Source organism: Leuresthes tenuis, unplaced genomic scaffold (assembly GCF_036924035.1).
Source record: "Leuresthes tenuis unplaced genomic scaffold, fLeuTen1.0.hap1 SCAF_20, whole genome shotgun sequence".
Classification (NCBI taxonomy): domain Eukaryota; kingdom Metazoa; phylum Chordata; class Actinopteri; order Atheriniformes; family Atherinopsidae; genus Leuresthes; species Leuresthes tenuis.
In genome coordinates, this window is record NW_027325374.1 from 32847880 (window position 1) to 32870902 (window position 23023).

At 39.7% G+C, this 23023-nt stretch overlaps 2 protein-coding genes across 2 annotated transcripts; one reads left to right on the forward strand and one right to left on the reverse strand.

Annotated features, from left to right (window-relative positions):
• Positions 1-4286: 4286 nt before the first annotated feature.
• On the reverse strand, positions 4287-15073 carry nrbf2b (nuclear receptor binding factor 2b). Its single transcript, XM_072373455.1, has 4 exons — positions 14847-15073; positions 13825-13909; positions 9337-9377; positions 4287-5029 (listed from the first exon to the last, which is right to left on the reverse strand). Exons 1-4 carry the CDS (start codon positions 14937-14939, stop codon positions 4337-4339), a joined length of 912 nt encoding a protein of 303 aa, XP_072229556.1. The 5' UTR covers positions 14940-15073; the 3' UTR covers positions 4287-4336.
• Positions 15074-15399: 326 nt separating this feature from the next.
• LOC140278442 (NHL repeat-containing protein 3-like) lies at positions 15400-22504 on the forward strand. The gene is made up of 3 exons (XM_072373454.1): positions 15400-15834; positions 18523-18725; positions 18866-22504. Exons 1-3 carry the CDS (start codon positions 15576-15578, stop codon positions 19463-19465), a joined length of 1062 nt encoding a protein of 353 aa, XP_072229555.1. The 5' UTR covers positions 15400-15575; the 3' UTR covers positions 19466-22504.
• The last annotated feature ends 519 nt before the right edge of the window (positions 22505-23023 follow it).

Here is a 23023-nt window from a genome sequence, read left to right on the forward strand (position 1 = left end):
AGTGTGCAGGGGTGGGAGGGGTGTGTGTGTGTATTAATTCTCACTTTTAATACTTGTAATACTTTAACACTAAGCCTTTCATTCATGTACCCTTGCAAGCATTCATACTAAATGCCTCAATCCAACGTACAAACGACCATCAACTGTATATGTGTCAAGTGACATGTGGTCCAACTCGTCTCCAGGTTTGAGCAAAATCCAGTAACTGTCTACTTTTACACGATATGCATGATAATGCATGTCAAAGGACAATGGAAGCAAAATTTTACTGCAGAGCACCCACATGGTATTAATATTAAAAACGTATTGATCTGCCCAAACACCGGATTTTTTTCGACATGTAAAATATCTATTGCCAACACATCTCTAACTGGATCTCCTATAACGAATATGGTCACACGCACGAAGAGTAAAAACAGAAGGACATCAAGCGAGTAAAAAGCAAAAATGGTGAAATGAAACCATATTGTGCAAAAGGAAAGAAGGAGAGTGATAGATCGAGATGAGGGGATATCACCGATGATTTCAGCATCAGATAATCAGAAAATGGTACAGTGAAAGAACTTGAACATCTCCACAGAGGTAGCTGGGGACATGTAGAACAAGAATCTGGTGGAGTTTGCTGAAAACAATTTGATTTTTTTTTTTTTTTTAATGAATGTTTTTATCTGACCATGTACATCTTGCATTATAGGGCTCACACGCTTTGCCGTACGACGCGAAGTAGACGGGCACTCGATTTTCAAGAGTAGGTAACGCGACCGTGGCTTTCCAAAGCGCAGATGGCGTGACCGCAGTCGTTTAACAGAGGCATCTTTTGGATTGCTTGGATTTTGGCGCGACCCAAAAAAACCGTTCTCAGACTCAGAATAGTAAAAGACTGATTTTTTGTTTAAGCAGAAATACTGTTCACAGACTTTGATAACAAGGACGCCACCCCTAAACAAATGAAATGATTACAGTTATCTGATTCAACAATAATGAGGCGGATGGAAGACATCGGAAAGGACGCGTATGACCAGTTGTTGGCTGATCTGCGCGCTACATCGCAATGAACCAAAGCACAGACGTCACCGATGTTGCTCAGCTGTGCATTTGGGTGAGGTTCCCAAAAGAAAACTCTTTTCGAGAGGAAATGTTGCGCTTACTACCACTCCATGGCCAAACAAGAGGTGAGGATATTCTGAATGTACTTTTGGTATTTTTTTTAGGAAAATTATCTCAGCTGGTCCAAACTTGCAAGTGTGTGTACTGATGGTGCCCCAAGCATGCGAGGCAAAGAAAAGGGTCTTGTGGCCTCATAAAAAAAAAGAGATGAAATTCCCAAATTCATCAGCTTCCATCCATCAGGAGGCACTGGTAGCAAAGCTCAGAAACAATGAATTCAAAAATGTGATGCAAAGGGTTGGGCATGTGGTCAATTACATTGTTTCAAGAGCACTAAACCACAGACAGTTCAGACAGTTAATTCAAGACTACGACACAGAGTACAGCGATTCAGTGTTACACAGTGAAGTGAGATGGTTGTCCCGTGGAAAGCTGGAGCGGTTCCTGAGCCTCCTTCCCACGCTGGATCACACAGCTGGGCCTCCTTACTGACATTACCTGTCACCTGAATGCTCTCAAGTTGCAGCTCCAAGGGAGAGACAAGCTTCCAAGTGACATGCTGAGGACAATCAGAGCATTCCAAAACAAGATAACTGCTCTGTGGATGCCTGACAGAGAACTCATCCACTTCGCAAAACTCAGAGCAACAACCACAGGTGACCCATCTGTGCAGCAGCCCTTCAGCTGCAGAGGATTTGTTGAAGTTTTGGAGGAACTGAAGGGTGAGTTTGAGTCCAGATTCAGTGATGTGACTGAACATGAGGAGATTTTCAATTGTATTGAAACCCCTTCCTCTCTCACTGCAGCCATCACACAGCTCTGCCCTGGTAGTCGTGCCGCTCTGAAGAGTGAAATAATAGAGCTGCAAACAAATAGCATTCTCCAAGGAGAACTCAGAGCAGGTGCTGGCCACCTCTGGAGTTTGGTCTCTGAAGCAGACTTTCCCAGTTTGAAACCAGAAAGCGAGTCTTTCTTCATGAGCACATACACCTGTGAGTCAACATTTTCAACCATGAACACTGTCAAGAGGAAACAGAGAAACTGACTGACCCAGGCTCATGAATGCCTGTCTGTGGCTGCAACATCGAACCACAAATACCACATGAAGAAAGTCAAGGACCAGCTTCCGCTCATCCCACTATTAAGGTACATATGGTCTTAATTGAAAATGTATTTGTCTGTTTCTTTTTTTGTGGGATGTCCAATTTATATGTAGAAATGCACATTTGCAAAAAGGACTTGCTATATTGTCGTAAAAGTGGGTCTTCCCTTGATTTTGCTCTGCCAATGTGGCTCTTGTGGAAAAAAATAGTATCAGTGATCGAACTCATCTCAGTGAGTAGAGAACAAGTGAATGGATTCAATCAGACAACTACAAATCAATGTACATACTGGGTGTATTGATCCAGCATTTATTTTATAACATTTACTGTAACAATTGTTAGTAAATCCAAGCTTTTTCTTACAAACTGACAAAACCTTTCTGAATAAAAATGATATGTTCAGATTTAACAGAACCAGATTATCGGTTTTGTGAGTGCATCAATTTGAAGTTAATGTCTGCCGACCAACTTTAAACATCCAAAACTGCTTAAGATTTCTGAATCCGTTTCTCTTAGCTTCAGGTAGTCATTCCTTTAATTTACTGGTCAGATGCAACAGTGTTTGGATGAGATGCTAAATGTCACCACAGCAGACTGTGGTGTGGCACCATGTAGGTTTTAAATGCTGGTATGTGTTCATGTCTTGCTGTTGCTGCACAAAAATATCAATCTGCAATGTATGAAGAATAAATAGCTTATTCTCTCACTGCCACGTTGTCTCAATCATCGCCACATAAAAACTCACTGCACACACAAATGATAATTGAAGCCTTTAATCCAAGTCTGCTACAGAATATCAAAAATGCAGCAATGTGGTTTTTCCATTTGCTTTCCTGTGGCTGATTAACGCTGCACCATCCACATCCGAGTTAGGGTCGTAGTATATCGGTGACATCATTCATGGGTTGTGATGAAGAGGCTGATAACTGACTTTAACAAAGCAGTTCATGTAGCAGCCAATCATTATCCACCAACATCAATGCATCCTGACGTAACTCAAGCTAACATCAACTGAATTTGAAGCTTCATTTTAGCATTCTCCATGATGAGAGAGGATGTTGGAAACATGTTCTCACACAGCACCAAACCACAGAAGATGCAGCATAGCAAGTGTTCTGATGTTCCACAAGCTCTGTCTGTCCTTCTCTGTGTAATACATCATTTGAAAAAAACAAACCCAAACCCACAGTGAATGGCACCGTGGATCTTTCCAGTGGCTTGAGCTAACATTTGCTGTGATGTGAAGCAATCTGAATGAAACTGAATTGAAATATTGTGCCGTCAGTGCAATTTTGCTTATTTGAACTACAATTGACCTTCTGATTGCTGAAATTATGTCTTGTGTTGATTTAGCTAATTAATGGCTATATCCAAAAAATATCAAATACTATTTTTTTTCTTAGTGGCCAAAAAAAATAAATAAATCAAACATGTGCATCCAGCTATTAGCCATCTGCCACATATTATGGTTTCTCCTCAGATGTTGTGGAGGAAAAACAAAAATCACTTTTAGTGATGTGATAATACTGTACCGTGGAAGATCTTGAAACAGCTGAAAGCTTGTTAAATTAACTTTGCTAATACTCTTCACAGCATCAGTCTTTTTACCTGCCAGCTAATACGGTGCTCAAAACAATGACATTCACCACAGAGGCACATTAAACTGCTCTAGTTAGATTATCTGGTTAGAATACAATGTTGTGGCTTGTAGAAAATGACAAGGACCCTAATGTCCGTGCTGGTTTGGTGGCACAAGGGAGAATTAGCTGATCGGTGTAAAGTTCACTGATGTTCCAAACAACATTATTTCCAGGTGAACTGCTCCTTTATCTTGATTTGTTTTGTATTGGTGGTTGACGCTTTAGTACATCTACCTGATTAGATCTGACATGTTCCTTCCTCAGTGATTAGTCTTGCACCAGTTGAGGCAGGACTGTCTGGTGGACAGATTTTATTAGTGCACAGTTTGTGGTGATAAGTCTGTCCATTTTTGACCTGAGCAAATATCTCATCAGTCACAGCCTGGTTTTGAGTTTCCAAAATGTTATCATCTGGACTGAGGACCCTTTGTTTGAACCGCTGTGTTGATGGTGGTGTGTGTGTGTGTGTGTCTCTGTGTCATTTCATCACAGCTTATCCTTATCCAGGAGCTCCTGCAGTTCATTCTGGATATCCTCTGGCAATTCCAGAGGAGGCAGATCATCCAGACAGAGATCTTCTTGAGCCGGCATTTCCAGTGGTGGCAGCTGAGGGATTGCAATTTCCTTGCCCTTTCCTGTGCTCTTCCTCTCCAGCCCACTCCCAGATCCCATAGCGGTAGCTGCTTGTGGGAGCACCCAGAGCTCTGAATGCTCCACATCTGCTTCAGAGTGCAGCTGTGCGTTTTCTAGACAAAGCCGCTCATTCTCCGCAATCAGTCGCTGGTTTTCATTCATCAGGTGGTCAACCAAGCGCCGCAGGTCTTCAATGGTTGTCTGTTGCTCCTCTAGGCGAGTTTTGTCATCTTTGGTGGTTTTGGATCCAGCACATGGTGGAGTCAAAGGCTGGCAGCTTCCAGTCTGCCGTATCTGAAGCTGGTAGAGTAACGTATCATATTCTCTCTCGACTCTTCCACTTTCTTCAGAGAGGCCAGTTAAACCGTGGGCTTGGGGCTGGCTGGTGTTGTGAGTTTTGGCGAGGAGCTGTGGCCCACCAGCATGATGTACCAGGCCAGGTCGTGTCTTTGTTGCCTCACGTCGAACTTCTCTCTTCCAGCGCTCTTGGATCAGTCGCTGCTGTTTGATATGACTATCTCGCTGCAGCTCCATAGACAGACGGGCCTACAGAAACAGAACATCAACAAGCATCAACAGACACACTGGACCAACACGCGGTTAGGCTGAGCTGAGGTTATAGCGCTACATGTATCTCCCTTTGGTTATTTTTACATTTCATTTCATTTCTGATTGTCCCAGTGAGCGAATACAGGAGGAGAAGTGATACATTGATCCAAGTATCTGACTCCACTACTAAAGGAAGCAACGTGCCCTCCTTCATGTGGTTAATATTCAGATTTTACATGGTTGACCTATGACATCACACACCAAAAAAAAAGAAGAAAAAAATGGAAACCTATGAAACTGGCAGCTCTGTACAGTTCATAGATGCTGTACATTTTTAATGTAGGAGTAATTCATTATCTGGGTCTGTTAGTCTGACTTTGAGAAGTTGGATTTGTATGGTTTCAGTGGAATTAACATGTATTTGACAATTATGGTTTTAGTTAAACTAACACAATTTCTTTTCTTCTTTCATTGAAACACACTGACTGTTGTAGGAGTAAAGTAGAAAGATCCAGCTGAAACTATTCAACAACAATAATAATAACACCTGTCAAGAGGGCATCATGCGAGTCAGTCAAAACACAAACATAGAAAGTATGTTGCCACAGGTTTTCTCAAAGAGGAACATTTTAAAGAGGAATTTGAAGGCAAAAAGTTTCATAAGATGGGGGAAAAAGTCCAGTCTGTGAATCTCAGAGGGCATGTACCAGGTTTGAGATGTTTAACGGGACAAGGTCACAGAAGGGCTTTGAAGGTGAGCAGTAACATGTTCAAATCAAGATGAAATGGTAATGGTAAATGGACTTGTACTTGTATAGCGCTTTTCTAACTGACCACTCAAAGCGCTTCTCTACATGCCATGAATGTGGAAGATTCTTAACTACGTGGGGTTCAGTGTCTTGCCCAAGGACGCTTCGACATGTATTCTGGGGAAGCCAGAGTCGAACCACCCACCTTCCGATTGGTGGGCGACTGCTCTTCCTCCTGAGCTACAGCCGCCCCTTAAACCTGAAACTTAAGAGGGATCAGTGCAGGGAGGCTAGCACAGGGATGATATGGTCATTTTTTGTCCAGTAATAAGTCTGGCTGCAGTTTTGAATAAATTGGAGACAACAGAAGAAGCCCCCCCTGCTACATGAATGTAGTGAATTACAGTAGTCCAGATGAGAACAGACAAAAGCATGCAGAACTTCTTTGTAAGTCAGCATTTGAAAGAAAAAACCTGACTGTCTTAAGCTGGAAAAAACAAGACTAAACAACATGTTTGACTTGAGCATCAAAACTGAGGCTAGAATTAAATAATGCTCAGAGGTTCCTGGATGGATATCTGGATGATATTATTTGATAGCCAACAACCAAAAGGACTGAAGGAATTTGGGGAACTAAAGTAAAGGACGTAGTAAGTAGACGTAGAAGCAAAGGCAAACACAAAACCGTGCACTGAAATGGAAAGTTCATCAAAGCACAACTGCAGCGTCTTATTGGAACTACTTCTAAAAACAAACATGTTAAGAAGAAAATGAGTGCAACATACAATCCTAGATCAGCCATCAACAGTGACTCCTTTATACGCTTAACACTTATTTCATTGCAGACACTATGAACCCAAGATACTTTTGTTTGGTCTCAGGCTAAATTTAATTTGTTAATTTACAAATTTATTTGCACTTCAGGTCTAAAATGCATTTTGAAAAATGTTGTGACAGTCAATCTTTTCCCACTTAGTTTCCTTCTGCCAACACTTAAAGCCGTTCTGACTCTGAGGAAACCAGGTGATGCAGAGTTCCAGCTGTTATTTTGTCCCATTCCTCCTTAAACAGGTCTTAAGGTGTGCAGCAGTGCGGGGGGGTGGTTGTTTCTCTGCTGGGGACAGGTCAGGACTGCAGGCAGCCAGTCCAGCACCCGTACCTCTTCTTCCTCAGCCAGGCCTTTGGACTGTGGCAGAATGTGGTTTTCCATGGTCTGCTTGAACAATGCTGGGACGTCCCAGGAAAAGATGTGGCCTTGAAGGCAGCATATGTTGCTGTAAAATCTCAGTGAGCTTTTCTGCATTAATGCTGCCGTCACAGAAGTGGAAATGAGCTTTGCCCCCTGATCCAACCCCATACCATCACAGAGCCTGGCTGCAGGGACTGGCTGCTGACAGCAGGCTGGATGCTGCTTTTGCTCTTTGCTCCATTTCTTCCAACAAAGATGTGGAATCCTGATGGGTCTGACCACAGCACACGTTTCCACCGTGTGACGGTCCATCCCAGACGCCTCCGAGCCCAGAGAAGTGGACGAGGTTAACATCAGGCTTCTTCTCTGCACAGTAAAGCTTGTGAATGGAACTCTGTATTGTGGTGCTGGACAAAGGTTTCCACAGTAATCCCTTGTCCATGTGCTTCTATCAGCTGTTGATGAAGGATGGATCAGAGAAATATGCAAATCCCTTTCAATCTTTCTTTGAGGAACATTGTTTTTCTCACACAGCTGTTGATAAGAGATCCTTCGCCCATCTTTGCTTCTAAAATACTTTCATATATTCATGAAATATATGAATCTCAATATATTCAATATATTCATGAAATGCTGACCAAATCAGGTTTAAAAATCACCTGTTTGAAATGGACTGTACTTTTCTAGTCTAGCTGACCACTCAAAGTGCTTACACACACACATACACCCACTCATACAGCGGATCGTAGTCTTTACAGTGTAGAGCAGCACAATGGCTACACAGTCACTGTTTCATTCATACACCGATGGCCGCATCAGTAGGCAACCTGGGGCTCAGTGTCTTGCACTTCAACATGTGGCCTGGGGAAGCTGGGAGTCAAACCACTGACCTTCCAATTGGTAGACGACTGCTCTTCCTCTTGAGCTACAGCAGATATTAAAAAAATTGACATTTTCCAGTCATTACTAAAACTAAATAGCCCTCATCCCAACTTTTTAGAAAAATGTTGCAGGCCTGAAATGAAGAAACTAATGGAAATCAACAAAACATTAAATATTTTTGGCTCATACTGTCATCCAAAGCCTTACTTACATGCACATCTCCTCCTCATATTTCTACCTCGTACCAAAAAGAGTCTTTGTTATCTCTGAAGCCGTTTCGTGCTGTACTGATTGAAGAAGGCCAGGTGTTCAACATAAAGCAGGAGTTTGTGTGTCACAAAAGGCAGCACAAACTGATAGGAAGTAATGAATTTCAGTTGAGATGTATAGTTTTCTATATAGTGCAACTCAGAATACTCCACAGAGTTGAATTGGTTTATTACTTTCTACTCCGAATACGATTTTAATGATCTATGCACCAATAATAAAGACTGATTTTTCAAATGGTCTTTAAATAACAAGAAACTGGATATGTTGCACGAGCTGTTCAACAGCTGACCAATGTCCTCAGACAGAGGCTTCTTCAGCTTGGCTGCATTAAAGTTTAGTACAAAATGCTGTTTCTGGTCATACAGAATGACTCTTGATAATAAAATGTTATTTATGAGTGCTTGTTCTTGCAATCTACTTAATTATGGTATGTTAAAAATTAATCAGTCATTGTTATACTGCAACAACATAATTTTCTTTAGTGGATTGACCTTTTAATGTCCTTACTCAGAAAAAGAAGCAATGGATAAACTTTTTTCATTTCCTTGGGGCAATGATGATTAGAGTCAGTGTTTTATGCCCAAATGTTTGGGGCGATGCCTTATGGTAAATGCATCGACGTTCGAAAAGGTAATGGTGTAACATATAATCATTCTTAGCTTTACAAATCTAATCCAAGTGGTAAAGATAGTTGAAGCAGATTTTTTAAACAAATAAGTACAGTATAGTGACACAAAAAGTGTTCGAGCAAACTCAGACATAAAAGGGCAAATAAATTATTTCTTTACTCCCTTCCTTTGGGTAGGCTTCAGGAAGGAAAACACTAACTTCACAACAGCAATGAAAGAAGCAACTTAACTTTTTCTTTTCTTTTTGAAAATGGTGCAAAAGCAAGCAACAAAAAAAACAAACAAAAAACAACACCCTCTGAAGCCTCTCCTAAAAACAGTTATGTAGATACTGTCTGAACTGGTGTTATACCTAATCAGTGCTGTTTTTATGTTTGAACTGCATGCTGATAGATGCAAATTTACACCGTGTGGATTATGTAGCCACAGAAAGCATGGTCCTTTTTTAATATTTGTTTTGGGTCTGTTAACATGTACTGCTAAAGCTAGCAAAAACAGTTCAAATAAGATGGCACACAGGGGTTCGAGTTAACATGAATAGTTTCACCATTTCAGCTCTCACACACACAGCATGGAGGATCTCACCTGCTCACATTCTGTTGTCTTCATCGCTTCGGTCAGAAGATCTGGGAGAGAGACAGCAAAGGGAGCAATAACTGCAATACAATTCATACAAGGATATACACGTAGGTAATTAGTTGTGTGAAACATGTAGCATGTATTAACATTGTGCGCCGAACATTTGGAATGGGCCACAGTATACAGTCTCAGGTCCAAGATCAGGTCCTAGATCTTGAATTGGGGTAAAAGCAACCTCAGATGAACAACACCTATTACAGTGTGCTACTATTTACTACTTTTTATTATCATTATTATTATTGACAACCTGCTGAAAAAGTAAGTGAAGCCCTGATCCAGCAGCTTGCAGCAGCAGCTTCAGCAGCAGTGAGCTGCAGTGATGGTTTCCTGTGGGACGTTATCAGTCTCTCTCATGGTTCTGGAGGAATCTCGGCCCTCTTCTCTCCAGCGCTGCTTCAGCTCTTTGAGGTTTGCAGCATTGGTTTCTGCACAGCTCTCCTAAGGTCCCACCACAGCATTTCAGTCAGGCTGAGGTCTGGACTCTGACTGGACCATTGCAGCACCTTGATTCTTTTCTTTTTCCCACATTCTGCTGTAGATCTGCTGCTGTGTTTGGGATCTTTGTCCTGTTGATGAGCCAGTTTCAGCCCAGCTTTAGCTGGGGGACAGATGGCCTCACATCTGACTCTAGAATACTTTGGTATCCAGAGGAGTTCATGGTGGACTCAGTCAGTTGGTCTACATGATGAGATTAATTTGATTATAGCTATAGTTGGACTTTGCTCATTTGGACAAGGGCAATTATCCAAGTATACATGGCAGTGAATAAATGGAATCATTGGCACAAAGCATGTCATACCCCGGTACGATAGGTGGCGCTGTACCTATTTCAACTTTTGCTAATAGAGCCACTTCCGGTTGACCTCTTCACCACCAACAACAACAACAAACTCAGGTATTCAAGAAAACTGGCAAATGAAGAGCAAGATGAAGCTACGTCCCTCTGCATTTCGTTTGCGATGAGCTGGTTATGGCACAAACGCGATGCACAACGGCGCTCTTGGTTGCGATGATTATGGAGGAAAGACGGTTTTTATTCACCACCAGACATCCAAATGACAGGAACCCGTGCATTACCACCCTGTGCAGGGCATGTAGCCCAGGATCGTAGCAGCCTAACCAGCATCTTGTTACAAAGCCCCCCCCTACAACAAGAAAATACACCAAATCATAACAAACAAATATCTCAGTAACAAACATTTGACTATCAAAAAGGTTTTAACACTGCATAATATGCCTTGCACTCGAAAATCTTACTAACTATATCCCAAACATGTTATCCCCCTTCCTTAATTGAGACACACACGGAACTTTAAAAGGGTGTTCTGGTACAGAGGGACTCTTTTAGCCCGAACACTCTGGAACAGAAAAGGTAAGAAACTTAGACTGGAAATTCAATCATCCCTCATTTCCAGAGAATTGTTCATTTAACCAAACATTCTGTGCTTCCAACAGTACAATTCTGTTCAGTTCCAGCTGAACTTCATTACAGTCTCCTTCGACTTCCGGGTCATGACCCCGGGAAAAATCTTGAGCATGTGCAGAACGCAAAGTCCAATTCCCAGTCCAATTCACCGTATACAAGCACGTTTAGTGTGACTATCTCGGGGTCTTAATCCAACTGCGAGGAACCCGATCTGGTCAATTTTTAGTCAGACTAAGGTGTATACATGAACTTAATAGCTGTAATTTAGCCATCAATCCAATTCTTTACAGTGCCATGTCTAGATTATTGCAATTCTTTGTCCACTAGCCCGAGAAAAAACTCCTTGGAACATCTGCAGGTTGTTCAGAACGTTGCTACAAGACTTCGATGTATTCACATGTCACACCATTACCAATTTAGCTGCACTGGCTCCCCTTCAACTCCAGAGCCCACTTTAAGATACTGGTTTGGACTTTCAGAGCTCTGCATGGACAAGCACCAGCATACATCAGAGAACATTTCTCTCCATTTGTCCCCAGCAGGTCCCTGAGGTCATGTGAACAGGGCCTGCTGGCTGTTCATCATACAAGGCTAAGAACTAAAGGAGACAGAACTTTTTGCTTCAGCGGCAGCCAGACTCTTCAACTCTCTCCTGCTGAGCACAAGATCTGTGGCCTCTGTGATTTCTTTAAGAAAGCAGCTTAAAACTCAGCTTTTTAAACTTGGTTTTAGTTAACTTTATGTTTGAGGATTTTATTGTGAAGCATTTTGTGATGTAATGATTAGAGAATAAGAGCATTTTTTTTCATTAGATAATGTGTACATAGACCTAACTGGTTGTTTGATTCCACCTTGATGTGTAACCCGTACTAAGACTTGTTTAGGATGACAATGTTGCTTTTTTCCCATATACTTTTTACAGCACCTTGAGATTTTTGAGTTAGTCGTTAGCTTTGTTCTAATGAGCTATTTTTTTTTTTGTTTATTTAGCTATTTGTCATTAATTTTTCAAATCATCTGCTGGAACACAAGAGTTTCTCCATTCGTATATAAAGGACGCACAAGCTTTTTTAAAAGTAAGCCCCAGGTTCAGTTCAGAGAGTAGTATGGGGGTAAATCCTTATCTTTAATCACGAGCTCACGTTTTAGATTCCAGAGAAGAAATGCTTGTTTTCATGCTCAGAACAAATCTGCTCTGCTCGCGTTTCATACCTTCTCATCACATTCACATTGTGTCTCTGACTTTTCTCCTTATGGATTTTTTTTCTCCTCGCTTGTGAATTTCAGTGAAACAACATCTAAAGATAGGGATTTACCCCCATAGAAACAACATAATCTTACAATATGTTTCACAACAACCTTATATTAAGTTAGAACAATTTGATTAATTGATAAGGATCATTTTATACATCTACGATTATATTATTAGATGATATATTATTTGTATTTTGATGTTTGCCTTTTGGTTGACAGCACACGGGGGAAAAGGAAGAAAGAGACAAGTCAACAGAAAAAGAGAGTAGGATAGACCAGGTGACAAGGTGGACAGAAAGATCGTCTAAGCCAAGGCAGCTTTTCTTTTACCCTCAATTATCGAGAAAGACGAGCAGAATGCAAACCGAGGAGAGATGGTAGGAATGAACAGGCAGAGAAAAGCAAAACCCAAAGGAGAGACGGACAAAAGATTGTTTAAGATTTAATTTTAACATTTGACTTTGGTTTTGTTTGTTGACTAAAATGTTTATCCATGTTATTACTGTGTGTTTTTTTGTAATAACATTTTTTTATAATTTTCATAAGTTATAGCACATTTTATAAACGTCTTTACACTACAAAATGTGATCTGGGGGGGCTGTCCCTCAGTAGACACCCGTTATTTATATGTTGGCATGTCTCTGCATGGCTGCGTGTTTACAGTTCTCCTCTGCTCTCTGAATTACACACGGTAGAGTTCCAATACTGCGATATATATCGATATTTTATTTCCCGATAAAGTATAGATTTTTCAGCCGCGAGTATTGATTTATTATTATTATTTTAAGCAAACTTTATTGAAAAGTCACACGTTACAATTAGTGAAAACACAGAACATTAGCATAATACAAAACAATGCCGGGGGGGGGGGGGGGGGGGGTGGTGTTACATTATACAAAACAGTGATAAATTAGATGATTAAAAAAATGTTATATAAAGTGCATAGCTCAGTGGTTTTGATGGTGTGATTAGATAATTTGGATTTGTGTTTATGGTATTTAGCAAGTAAAACAAGCAGGTTGATGACGTAATATTCACAACATAAACATGAGTCTGCGTACGCTGAAGACACGTTTATTTGTTTCCGTTTGTCTGGCTTTCTTGTCCTTCCGGTTCAAAGGACGGACCAGCAGTCCAATCAACGACGATTCATGTCAAATCACACTGTCCCTTTAAAATCTTTCAGAGAATGATGTGTATTAAATCGTATCGAATCAGTGCCTGAATGCCGTGTATCGTATCGTGAGATTAGTGTATCGCTACAGCCCTAATGTGCATGCACACGCGTGTCAGAAAATATGTCACATTAACCATCTGAAATGAAGACAAAAATATATTTTTTAAATGCTCACAGGGTGGTGAAGATGACAACACTTGCTCTCCTGTGAGCAGCTCTTGCACTCCGCGTCGAAGTACAGAAAAGAGTCCAAGTGCACTGGACAGCAGGTTTGACCCTGCTTTGTTTTGACAGTTTTGACATTGCAATTTGATCCATAACATGTTTCGGTCTTCAATGCCGATAATACATGTAATTTTGGGCAACAGTTGATTCCTTTAAGTGTTTGCGTCGGTGTGTTCCCTGTAGGATATCATGCTTTGCATATGAGAAAATGTACTGGCATTACTGATTAAATTATCTGTAATCATAGTTCATGTACATTGTCATTATTCAACAATGACACTTTCAACAAAATAGTCATATGCTTCAAGTTTAACGTGTGCCACAAATACTGTGGTAGTATCACAGAGCCCACCTGCTGCTTTTCCATGGCAGGAGATGGCTTCTTCATAGTTTCCAGCAGCTACCAAACGCTCTGCCTTCCTGCACTGCTGATGAGCCTAAAGAAAAATAGACACGATCCCATGACCCCAATTCTTGCATCAGAACATTTAAAAAAAGTAAAGTGATCTAGTGGTGCATGTGACAACTAGCTTGCCAACTAATCTGGCCTCTGTCATGCCAACATATACATAGCTGGAATTTGTTTGAAACTTGGACCACTTTATTTTGATCTTCAAGTAAGATTGGCAGAACATCCTGTAACTTGGTGCAATTATGGGGAGTTATTTAATAGCAAATGTTTTATGACCACACAATGTAAACTTTCATAAAGGAATGTTACAAAATGGTGAATTCTTTCATTTACATTTTGGCTATGAAAATTGCAATAGGTGTATAGACAGGAATTTCTTTTAGTATCCTCAGATCAACAAATGACAGACAAAATGAATATGTTAATTACCTAAAAAAAAAACGATACTTGAAGTACAACTAGAGCAGCTGCATCTCAGACTAAAAGAAAATCAAAACAGAAAATAAATGCAGTTTTGGAAAATGATCTGGGATCATCTGGTTTCATTTAAGAGATAAGCTGCTTTTGTCCTTATCTGACAACAATCACAACAACAGATAAAGGTTAAAACATGTTGAGGATGCATATATTGACAAAGTGAAGTTGAGGCTGGGAGCAGAGTAGCCATATGACTCAATGTAAACCAACGATCATCTTAAACATGTATACTCAGTATCATCAACAGCTATTAACACGAATTATAATGACAGGACAAGTAAGTCTGGTTGGCAAAGGAAAACACCAGTGTGCCCAATCTTTGCGTTACATTTTAGTCTATATCATACAACAAGAACAGAACAAAGTTCAACAAAGACCAACAAAGCTATTAGCCCTTAACTCAGTAAAGGAGCTAGCTAATATAGCTTATCTATGCAAGCTATAGTAATGTTAGCCTGTTATTGCAACATCACAGGGGAACTTACGAGGTTGAGCGGGCTGTCTGAGACCTCCATGGAGTCAATTCTTCGATGGTCTAATCTACATGAAATATGTCTCTGTACCTCGCGGACTGTCATTCGCACTGGGCAACAAAAATATTGAAAAAAACAGCGAGAAAAAGAATAACTGGTAAGGAAGCACAGTCGCCTTTAACCCATAGCCAAAGATACAACGACACGTAATGACGTAACAACCGCTCATGGATGGAGACGTGCTACTATTCACGCATGCTCAGTTTATATTTAACAGCGCCCCATATCGGAAGCTGCGTCAAACAACCGGAAAATAAAAGGACTTGCCCTAAAAATAAAAACCTTAAAAAAGATAGTCTTGAATGTCTTACACTTTATCTAAATGAAATATTACTAAGCAGCACTTAATTCTTATAACTATAAGAATTATTATGGTTATTTAATTAAAATTGATTGTATGTAAGGTCTGAACTCAGGCTTCGTATTTTGTTAATTATTTTATTGCCGTATCTTTAACGGAATTGTAACTTATACATACCAACTTGGCACATTTTTTTTTGTTTTCACCGAGGACTCGAGAGAAAGTGTAATTTGCAAATGTACGAGTCAAAATAAGTTAGGTAGTCCTCGCGTTAGATGAGATCGGTCCTTCTCCGCGGCTTTAGAGGTATATTGGCAATTTTGGCCAAAGTAAGTGACCCAGAATTGTATACGCAGTAATAGCTAATAGCTGAACCACTGATGTTGATGAACAAGAGAGGCCAAACGTGTTTGATAGCTTCTAGTATGGCCTCATTAGTACTGCTCATGATGGTGCTGTACGGTACCATCAGCAGCCAGCACCCAATCAGCTCTGGCGTCAGACATGAGTACCAGCTGCTGGGCAGACCCCTGTATAAACTGGACCTGAACTGGCCCAAGAACCCTGAGCTCTTTACCGGAGAGGTGTTTGGCGTGGCTGTCAACCAGTATGCAGGTGTGGTGTACGTGGCACAGAGAGGTAAATAACGCTATGTATCTCTCTCTCTCTGTATGTAAAAACAACCTCAGACGAACAACACGTGACACGTCAGACAGACACATGCAGTTGTTAAGATGAAACAGTCAGTTATGGAGAAACTGTTTGTTTTTAAAAAACACAAAGTATTTAAGTCAAATGAGTCCTTTGTGTATTTGACTTAAGACACACACACACGATTCAGATGAATTAGAGACCGTTAGTCAGTGATGCCCTCTGACTGAACACATTGTTTAATTAATATGTTATGTAGAGAATGTGCAGCAATGCCCATCACGGTTAGTTCCAGGGGCTTGAGAGCAGTTCCCGGTACAGTCTTTTCTTTGAGCCCCTGATGCTGCTGCCCCAACAGCTGGCTGCACAGCAGATTTCACTGTCCACCACAGACTTTTTCAAGAAGTAGAATCTCCTCTATTCCTTCTTGTAGAGATTATGTGTTAGCCCCTTGTATCTGAAAAAAATGAAAAATCTGTACTTCCTGATAGATTTGAGTCTAGTGGGCTACAAGGCAAGCTTATAAAGAATGAAATAAAGTGCATCTTCTATCTGGAAGACAGTTATCTTCCTCACTGATGAAAAACATCCCCACAGCATGATGCTGCCACCACCATGCTTCACTGTGGGAATGGTGTTCTTGATGAGAGGTGTTGGGTTTGCATCAGACATGGTGTTTTCCTTGTTAGCCAGAAAGTTACATTTTACTAGAGAACCTTCTTCTATCTGTTTAGGAAGTCTCCCATATGCCTTTTGATTAACTATTCTGTAAACAGTGTTTTTTTTCTTGCCACTCTCCAGTTAAGCCCAGCTTTGTGGACTGTACAGCTTATAGTGGTCCCTATTCAGACCAATAAGGTATCTGGACAAATGGAGTTCTCCTTCTGGGTTGTCTTTGGTCTCTTTGCTGCCTCTCTGATTAATGCCATCATTGTCTGAGTTTTGGTGGACGTCTCTTTCTAGGCAGGTTTGTTGTGGTGCCATATTCTTTCCATTTTGTGATGATGGACTTACAGGTGCTCCTTGGATGTTCCAAAGTTTCTGATATCTTTGTATTACCCAAACCTAATTTGGACTTCTTCACAACTTTGTTTCTGAATTGTTGGATAGCTCCTTGGTCTTCATGGTATCACTTGCTTGGTGATGCTTCTTTATTAGTGGTGTTACAGACTCTTGGGCCTTTCAGGACAGGCGTAGAGATCATGTGACACTTAGATTGCACACTACTTATGGGACTTTTGACAATACTTATAGCACCATATCTTATCTAGGACCTTCATAGCAAAGGAGATGAAAAGATATGCATGTACAAGTTTACTTTTTTTTTTTTTAAATTTCAGAAATTTCTTAAAATAATTTTATTTTCCCATTTCACTTCACCAAATTGGACATTTTTTGAATATATGGTATTTACATCGAAAACCCCTCCAAATGCCATTGAAATTGCAGCTTGTAAGGCAAAGAAACTGGAAAAAGAGGATGAATAGTCTTGCATGCGAGTGCATCATGTTTTGCTTAGGCTGTTATTTTCAACATGAAACAAACAAAAAAAATCACTGTAACCTAAAATCTCATTCAACTTTTGTCATTTTTTAAATTGTTAGCAGTTATTTTGTGCCTTGGACATACTTGTTTTCATAAATGTTGTGCCACATGACAAAAACACTGAGAACTACTCGATGTTTTTGAGAGCCGCTGTGCAAAGAGCCCTGCTCTACACTAAGCTGAGCACAAAATGTGCTCGTACAAGCTAGTATGAAGATTGCTGTTTGATTTTGACACAAGAAACCAAAACTCTACCTTCATACTTTAGTAACAGTCACTTTAATAAACAATTAGAGTGACCTGTTTTTGTTTTCTACATATTTTTCTCATTTTTCTGCACTATTATTAGAAAGTTTTAATAACATTTAGGGCTGTTGTCCCAGATGTCTAGACTGAACAACACCTTTTCAGCGTTATTATTTGTTACATATACTTTGTAGATTAGTTAAGCCCTTGATCCAAGTAATAAAAAATATGTTCTAAGGGCCTTTAGTATCTAACAGCTTGACTTTGTATCATGTTGATTGCAAATTCTTGTACTGAAGTCCATATTCTTTCAGTATTTAAGCTTTGTTCATTGAAGAACAGAAAAGCACCCTCTTTCAAGATGTAAATAAAAACACAAGTAGCCTCATGTCAAATAAACACATGGATCAAGTTGTCTTTGTATTAAAGTCAAGACAGAAATGGAGCTTTATGACCCACGCATGTTAATGGAATACGCTCATTGTTGGTTTCTTTCTGCACATCAGGACTCCATACAGTGAGGAACATAGAATGTGACCAGATTTGATTTGAATGACTTACTATCATTAAAACTGTAAACTAAAAAAAAAACAAAAACGATGCAATTGACTTATTACTGCTGTCTACTAATGCAATATATTATATTTTTAATGAGAGAAAGACTTACTACTCAGTCTGATTTATCACTGCATTGTTATAAATTCCTATCTAATTTTCTGCCTTTGTCTGTTAAAGCTGTTGATCCGAATAAAATTGATCCAATATTTAACAGATCACTATATTCATATTTCTATAGACACTTATTTATGGATTAAATTCAGTTTGATATTTTCTTGTCTATTTTCTAGTGTTTGCTCATCTGCAACAGTGTTTGCTTTGCTTTAGGTTACAATGTGCCCAAGGTGCTGGTGTTCACCACAGATGGAGATTTCCTCGTATCCTGGAACACAACCACCCTGGAGATGCCTCATGGGATATTTTTAGCACATGCTGCCTCAAAAAACCCAACTGTGTGGATCACAGATGTGGGGAATGGTCCGTATGGCCATTGCATCAAACAGTACTCACTGTCAGGGAAGCTTCTGAAGGTGACTGCTTCTTCTGGGATTTGGTCATAGTGCTGGAAAAAGTTGTCTCTACAACCTTAGTTTTCAAGTATTTGGTATGATTTACTAAAGAGGATTAGAATTCTGTTGCGTGTTGCTGAACATTTTCTTTTATGTGTCAGGTGCTTGGTACACCAGGGAAAGCAGGCGCTGAGTTGGACCCTCTACAGTTTGATCAGCCAGCTGAGATCTTCATCCATGACTCTGGGGAGATGTACATTGTGGATGGTGATGGGGGAATGAACAACCGCCTCATCAAACTGTCCAAAGAGCAGAAGGTGTTGTGGATGCATGCAGAGAGAGGACATGGCCTGGCTCAGTTCTACATCCCCCACAGTGTGACCGTAGATAACGCTCAGAGAGTGTGGGTGGCTGACAGGGGCAACAAAAGGATCCAGGTCTTTAACTCCATCACTGGGGACTGGCTGGGAACATGGGGGAGCTGCTTTACAGAGGATGCACCCTACTCTGTCCGCCTGACCCCAGACAAGAAATACTTTGTTGTAGTACAGCTCAACACCAATCAGATTTCACTGCTGGATGCACCACCAGTGGGTTTGATAGGCCAGTGTAGAGTGGTCAGTGTGATCCAGCTTGCTGATGAGGTGAAGCCCCACCTGGTTGACCTGGATTTGAAGACTGGAGCTCTTTATGTGGCTGAGATTGGATCCCAACAAGCTCAGAAATTCACCCCTTTTAGTCTGGATGGAAGATTGCTTTAGCGTCACGATGGCCTTAAAATGACGTATTGAGATGGCATGATTACTTAGATACACCAGCTGTTGTATCAGTCATAGATATTACTATTGACATTTAAAATTGTCCAAGCTGTTCACATTGATTGTTAGCACATTTGCAGTAATGTGATTTAAAAAAAAAAACTCGAAACCTCCTGAAGGAGGGTTCCTCTGAAACACTCTCATGTATCCTCTGAAACGCTCTCAGAGAATTTACATTTTTAAATCTCCAGTTTGCAACAGCATGCATGCCATCTAAAAGGTTTTCATATTTTAAAATGTCCAAACTGTACACACAAGAATACAGTGACAACACATTTGTTTTTTTGTTTGCGGTTGTTTAGCTATATATTCTCTTGGAAGCATGAGCATAGTGCGGTAATTACTCTTAGGCAACATGGAGGGCTTATAATACAGGCAATCAAGCGATGTTATCTTTGTTCCAAAACAAAAAAGGTTGGGTTACTTGTGACATCCCAGTGACCAAGAGAACAGGTGCAGGATCAAAACTATTAGCATTGAAAAAGGATAAAAGCACTCTTCCTTTGGCTTCAGATAATCTGAAATACCCTCTCCATATTACACACATGGCATTTTGTTGCTGTGGTAAGTTGCTGGGAGTAAAACAAACAGAACATACATATAAAGAATATGCAAAAATAGATTCATGAAAAAAGGGCATGGTAAAAAAACCACCTTGATTTAGAAAATGAAAAGTGCATATAAAATCACTTTAATGAGAAGATCTTCTTTAATTCAGTCAGTTAATTAATGGCCTTTAACTGCAAATAAAGGTTTTTATGAGTTTTTTTTTTAGCTCAATGCAAAGTCTGTGAGTCAACACTGGACAGGACAGCTGTAGATAAGCTTCCCCTGCTGTTTCAGTCATTGTGTGCATTCAGTGTTACCTTAGTGTTTCACCTCATTGAATTAGTAGGTGTTGAGGTTTCATTGTTTTTTGCTCTCTTGAGCAGTTATGTGGCAGTTATCTTGATTTCAGATTTTGCTCTGACACACACGAAGCTGAAATGATTCCTCCTTTGATTGGGACACTTGTTTGTGCTTCTCGCTGGTTCAGCCTCTCTTTGCAGAATGGACGTTTGTTGAAGTATAGAACTGAATTGTTTTGTGCTCTGTATATTTAATGAATGTGATGAATCTTAAGAAATGTTTGATTGATATGCTGATAGCAACGGGTGTGTAATTTTGTGTGAGTAGCCTGATATTTAACTGTCTCTCAGTATATGTCCTGTATTTTGATATTACCATGACCATTTGTGTTCTGTTCTGCTCTTTTTTGACACTCTCCTCCACCATCAAACACATTCAGTCATACTGGTTGCTGGTAGTTAGCTGCTCACTGTCAACACCCAGTGCATATAGTTTTAGGACTGTTGCATTCCCTTTGTATTGCAAGGCTCAACCCACTGAGATGTATGAAAATAGTATGACTTTTGCATTCAGGCACTGGTGCTTGGGGAAGAATCTGACATTAACAGTTTTAAATGAAAGTTTTCCTGCTGTTCACTGGGTGTTAAAGCAGGCCACTGTTATTTATTTATTTTTTATTTACTTAATTTTGAATACACTCAGTGGTATATGTTAATTTTCTGATCACTGTCAAGATTAGTTATGTTAGTTAATTGCTGGAGGAGTCCTTAAATAATTTTGCAATTTTGCCCCCTCCCCCCTTTTTATTCACAACTTGTGTCGAAAATGATGCAATGACCACACTTGGAGGATGTTTATTCAGCTTTGTAATTTAGTTTAATTTTATAGCTGAACAATTTGGCTTTTTAAAACGTGCTTAATATTAATAACCTAACTAGCTGTTGCACCTACTGACTGACAGGCCCCAACAAGTGAGCTATCAGTGGACAAAAAAAAAAAGACAAAAAGGATTCTAAAACTCCTTCAAAGAGGCAATCCAGTTCAGAGTGTGACAAGAGATCCCAGCTGTGTCTGAAATTTGGAGAAGGTGTAAATAAAATGGATGAGGGAATCCTGGCTGGGGCCTTTCTGGAGTTTGCATGTTCTAAAGATGACTGTCTGAAAAGAAAAAAACAGCACATTTCCACCATCATTGATGATATGGGTCTGATGTCAGGTAAAGGACCAGAGGAGATGGCAGCCATTACTTCTATAGGGAATAAACAGGTGGGCTCTGACATTTTGGACTCTTTTCTTATTTAGAAAAATTCTAAAAAAAAAAAGTAAATTTATGATATTATTTTGTATAATATCTATTATTTATTTTTCACTAAATACAAATGCAAGCAAAACACAAAGCAATTCAGGGTGTTAGAGAGGAGGTAGTGTGGTTTTTGCCCCTGCATTACACTTTAAAAAGAATCTGAACTGAAACTAAATTTGTCTGAATTACATTTATCTCTTTCATAAATAATGCATAGATCTATGCTTTTGATGTGATATGCAGCCTGCCTGAAGACATACAGTAGCCGAGACATAGGCTACTGTATGGAGTCTGGCTGCAGACCTGCGCTGTGAGGTCTCCTGCACCATAGACATATAAAGAATAAACACTGCATCGACCGCTACTGCCTATTGGTGCTGACGAGCCATGGGGCCGCCGTCTTGGACCGGTCACCCGCTCCACTCAATGTAATCTGTCTGGCAGGCGCAAAGAAGTGTCAACGCATTTAATTAGTCATAACACACTCAATACAAAACTGATTTTCACGGGTTTTTTTCTGCAAACGTCATACATGTAGGCATGATACCGGACACATGATTCAGAGTATTTTAATTTTCAGAGTAGTAATAGAATATTCTAGTATGTGATATATGTTATGTATGACAGGTATTTTGCAAAAGATACACGATATATAATATAATACAAACACATATATTTAAAAAATACTAATATATGATAGAGAAGCAGAAGCAGCTTGTGTACTACTCAGCTATATTAATAAATTGAAATATGAAGAAATAATACATTATACATCCATATATAAGATAAAACACAATAGAAAGAAGTTATATATCAGAAAAAAATAATATCTATATCTACATATATTGGAAAAAAGGAAAATCTATATCAAGATTGATTCAAACAAAACATTAAAAAAATGGTAAGCAATACATACCGAAATACAATTCAATCATAGTACAATTACATTGAATTATTTACATTAATTATTATTTATTTACGCTCTCTCTCAGAAATAAATGAAAATATATATATATATATATATATATATATCAGGACATTCACACTATCACTTCACACAGACAGTTAAAACCCAGAAATGTTTTCAATTTTTTATTTATATAGCGCCAGATTACAACAATTGTCATCTCAAGGCACTTAAGTAATATAGTCCAATTCAAGCCAATTGGAATTCAATTCATTGTAATCATGATCCAATTAATTCTTATAGAGCCAATTCAAAAAATTTATATCCTAGCTAAGGAAACCAACAGATTGCACCGAAACGTGTCTTCAGTCCGATCTCCCGTCCTGAGCGTGCCTGAGGCAACTGTGGAAAGGAACGACTCCCTTTTAACAGGAAGAAACCT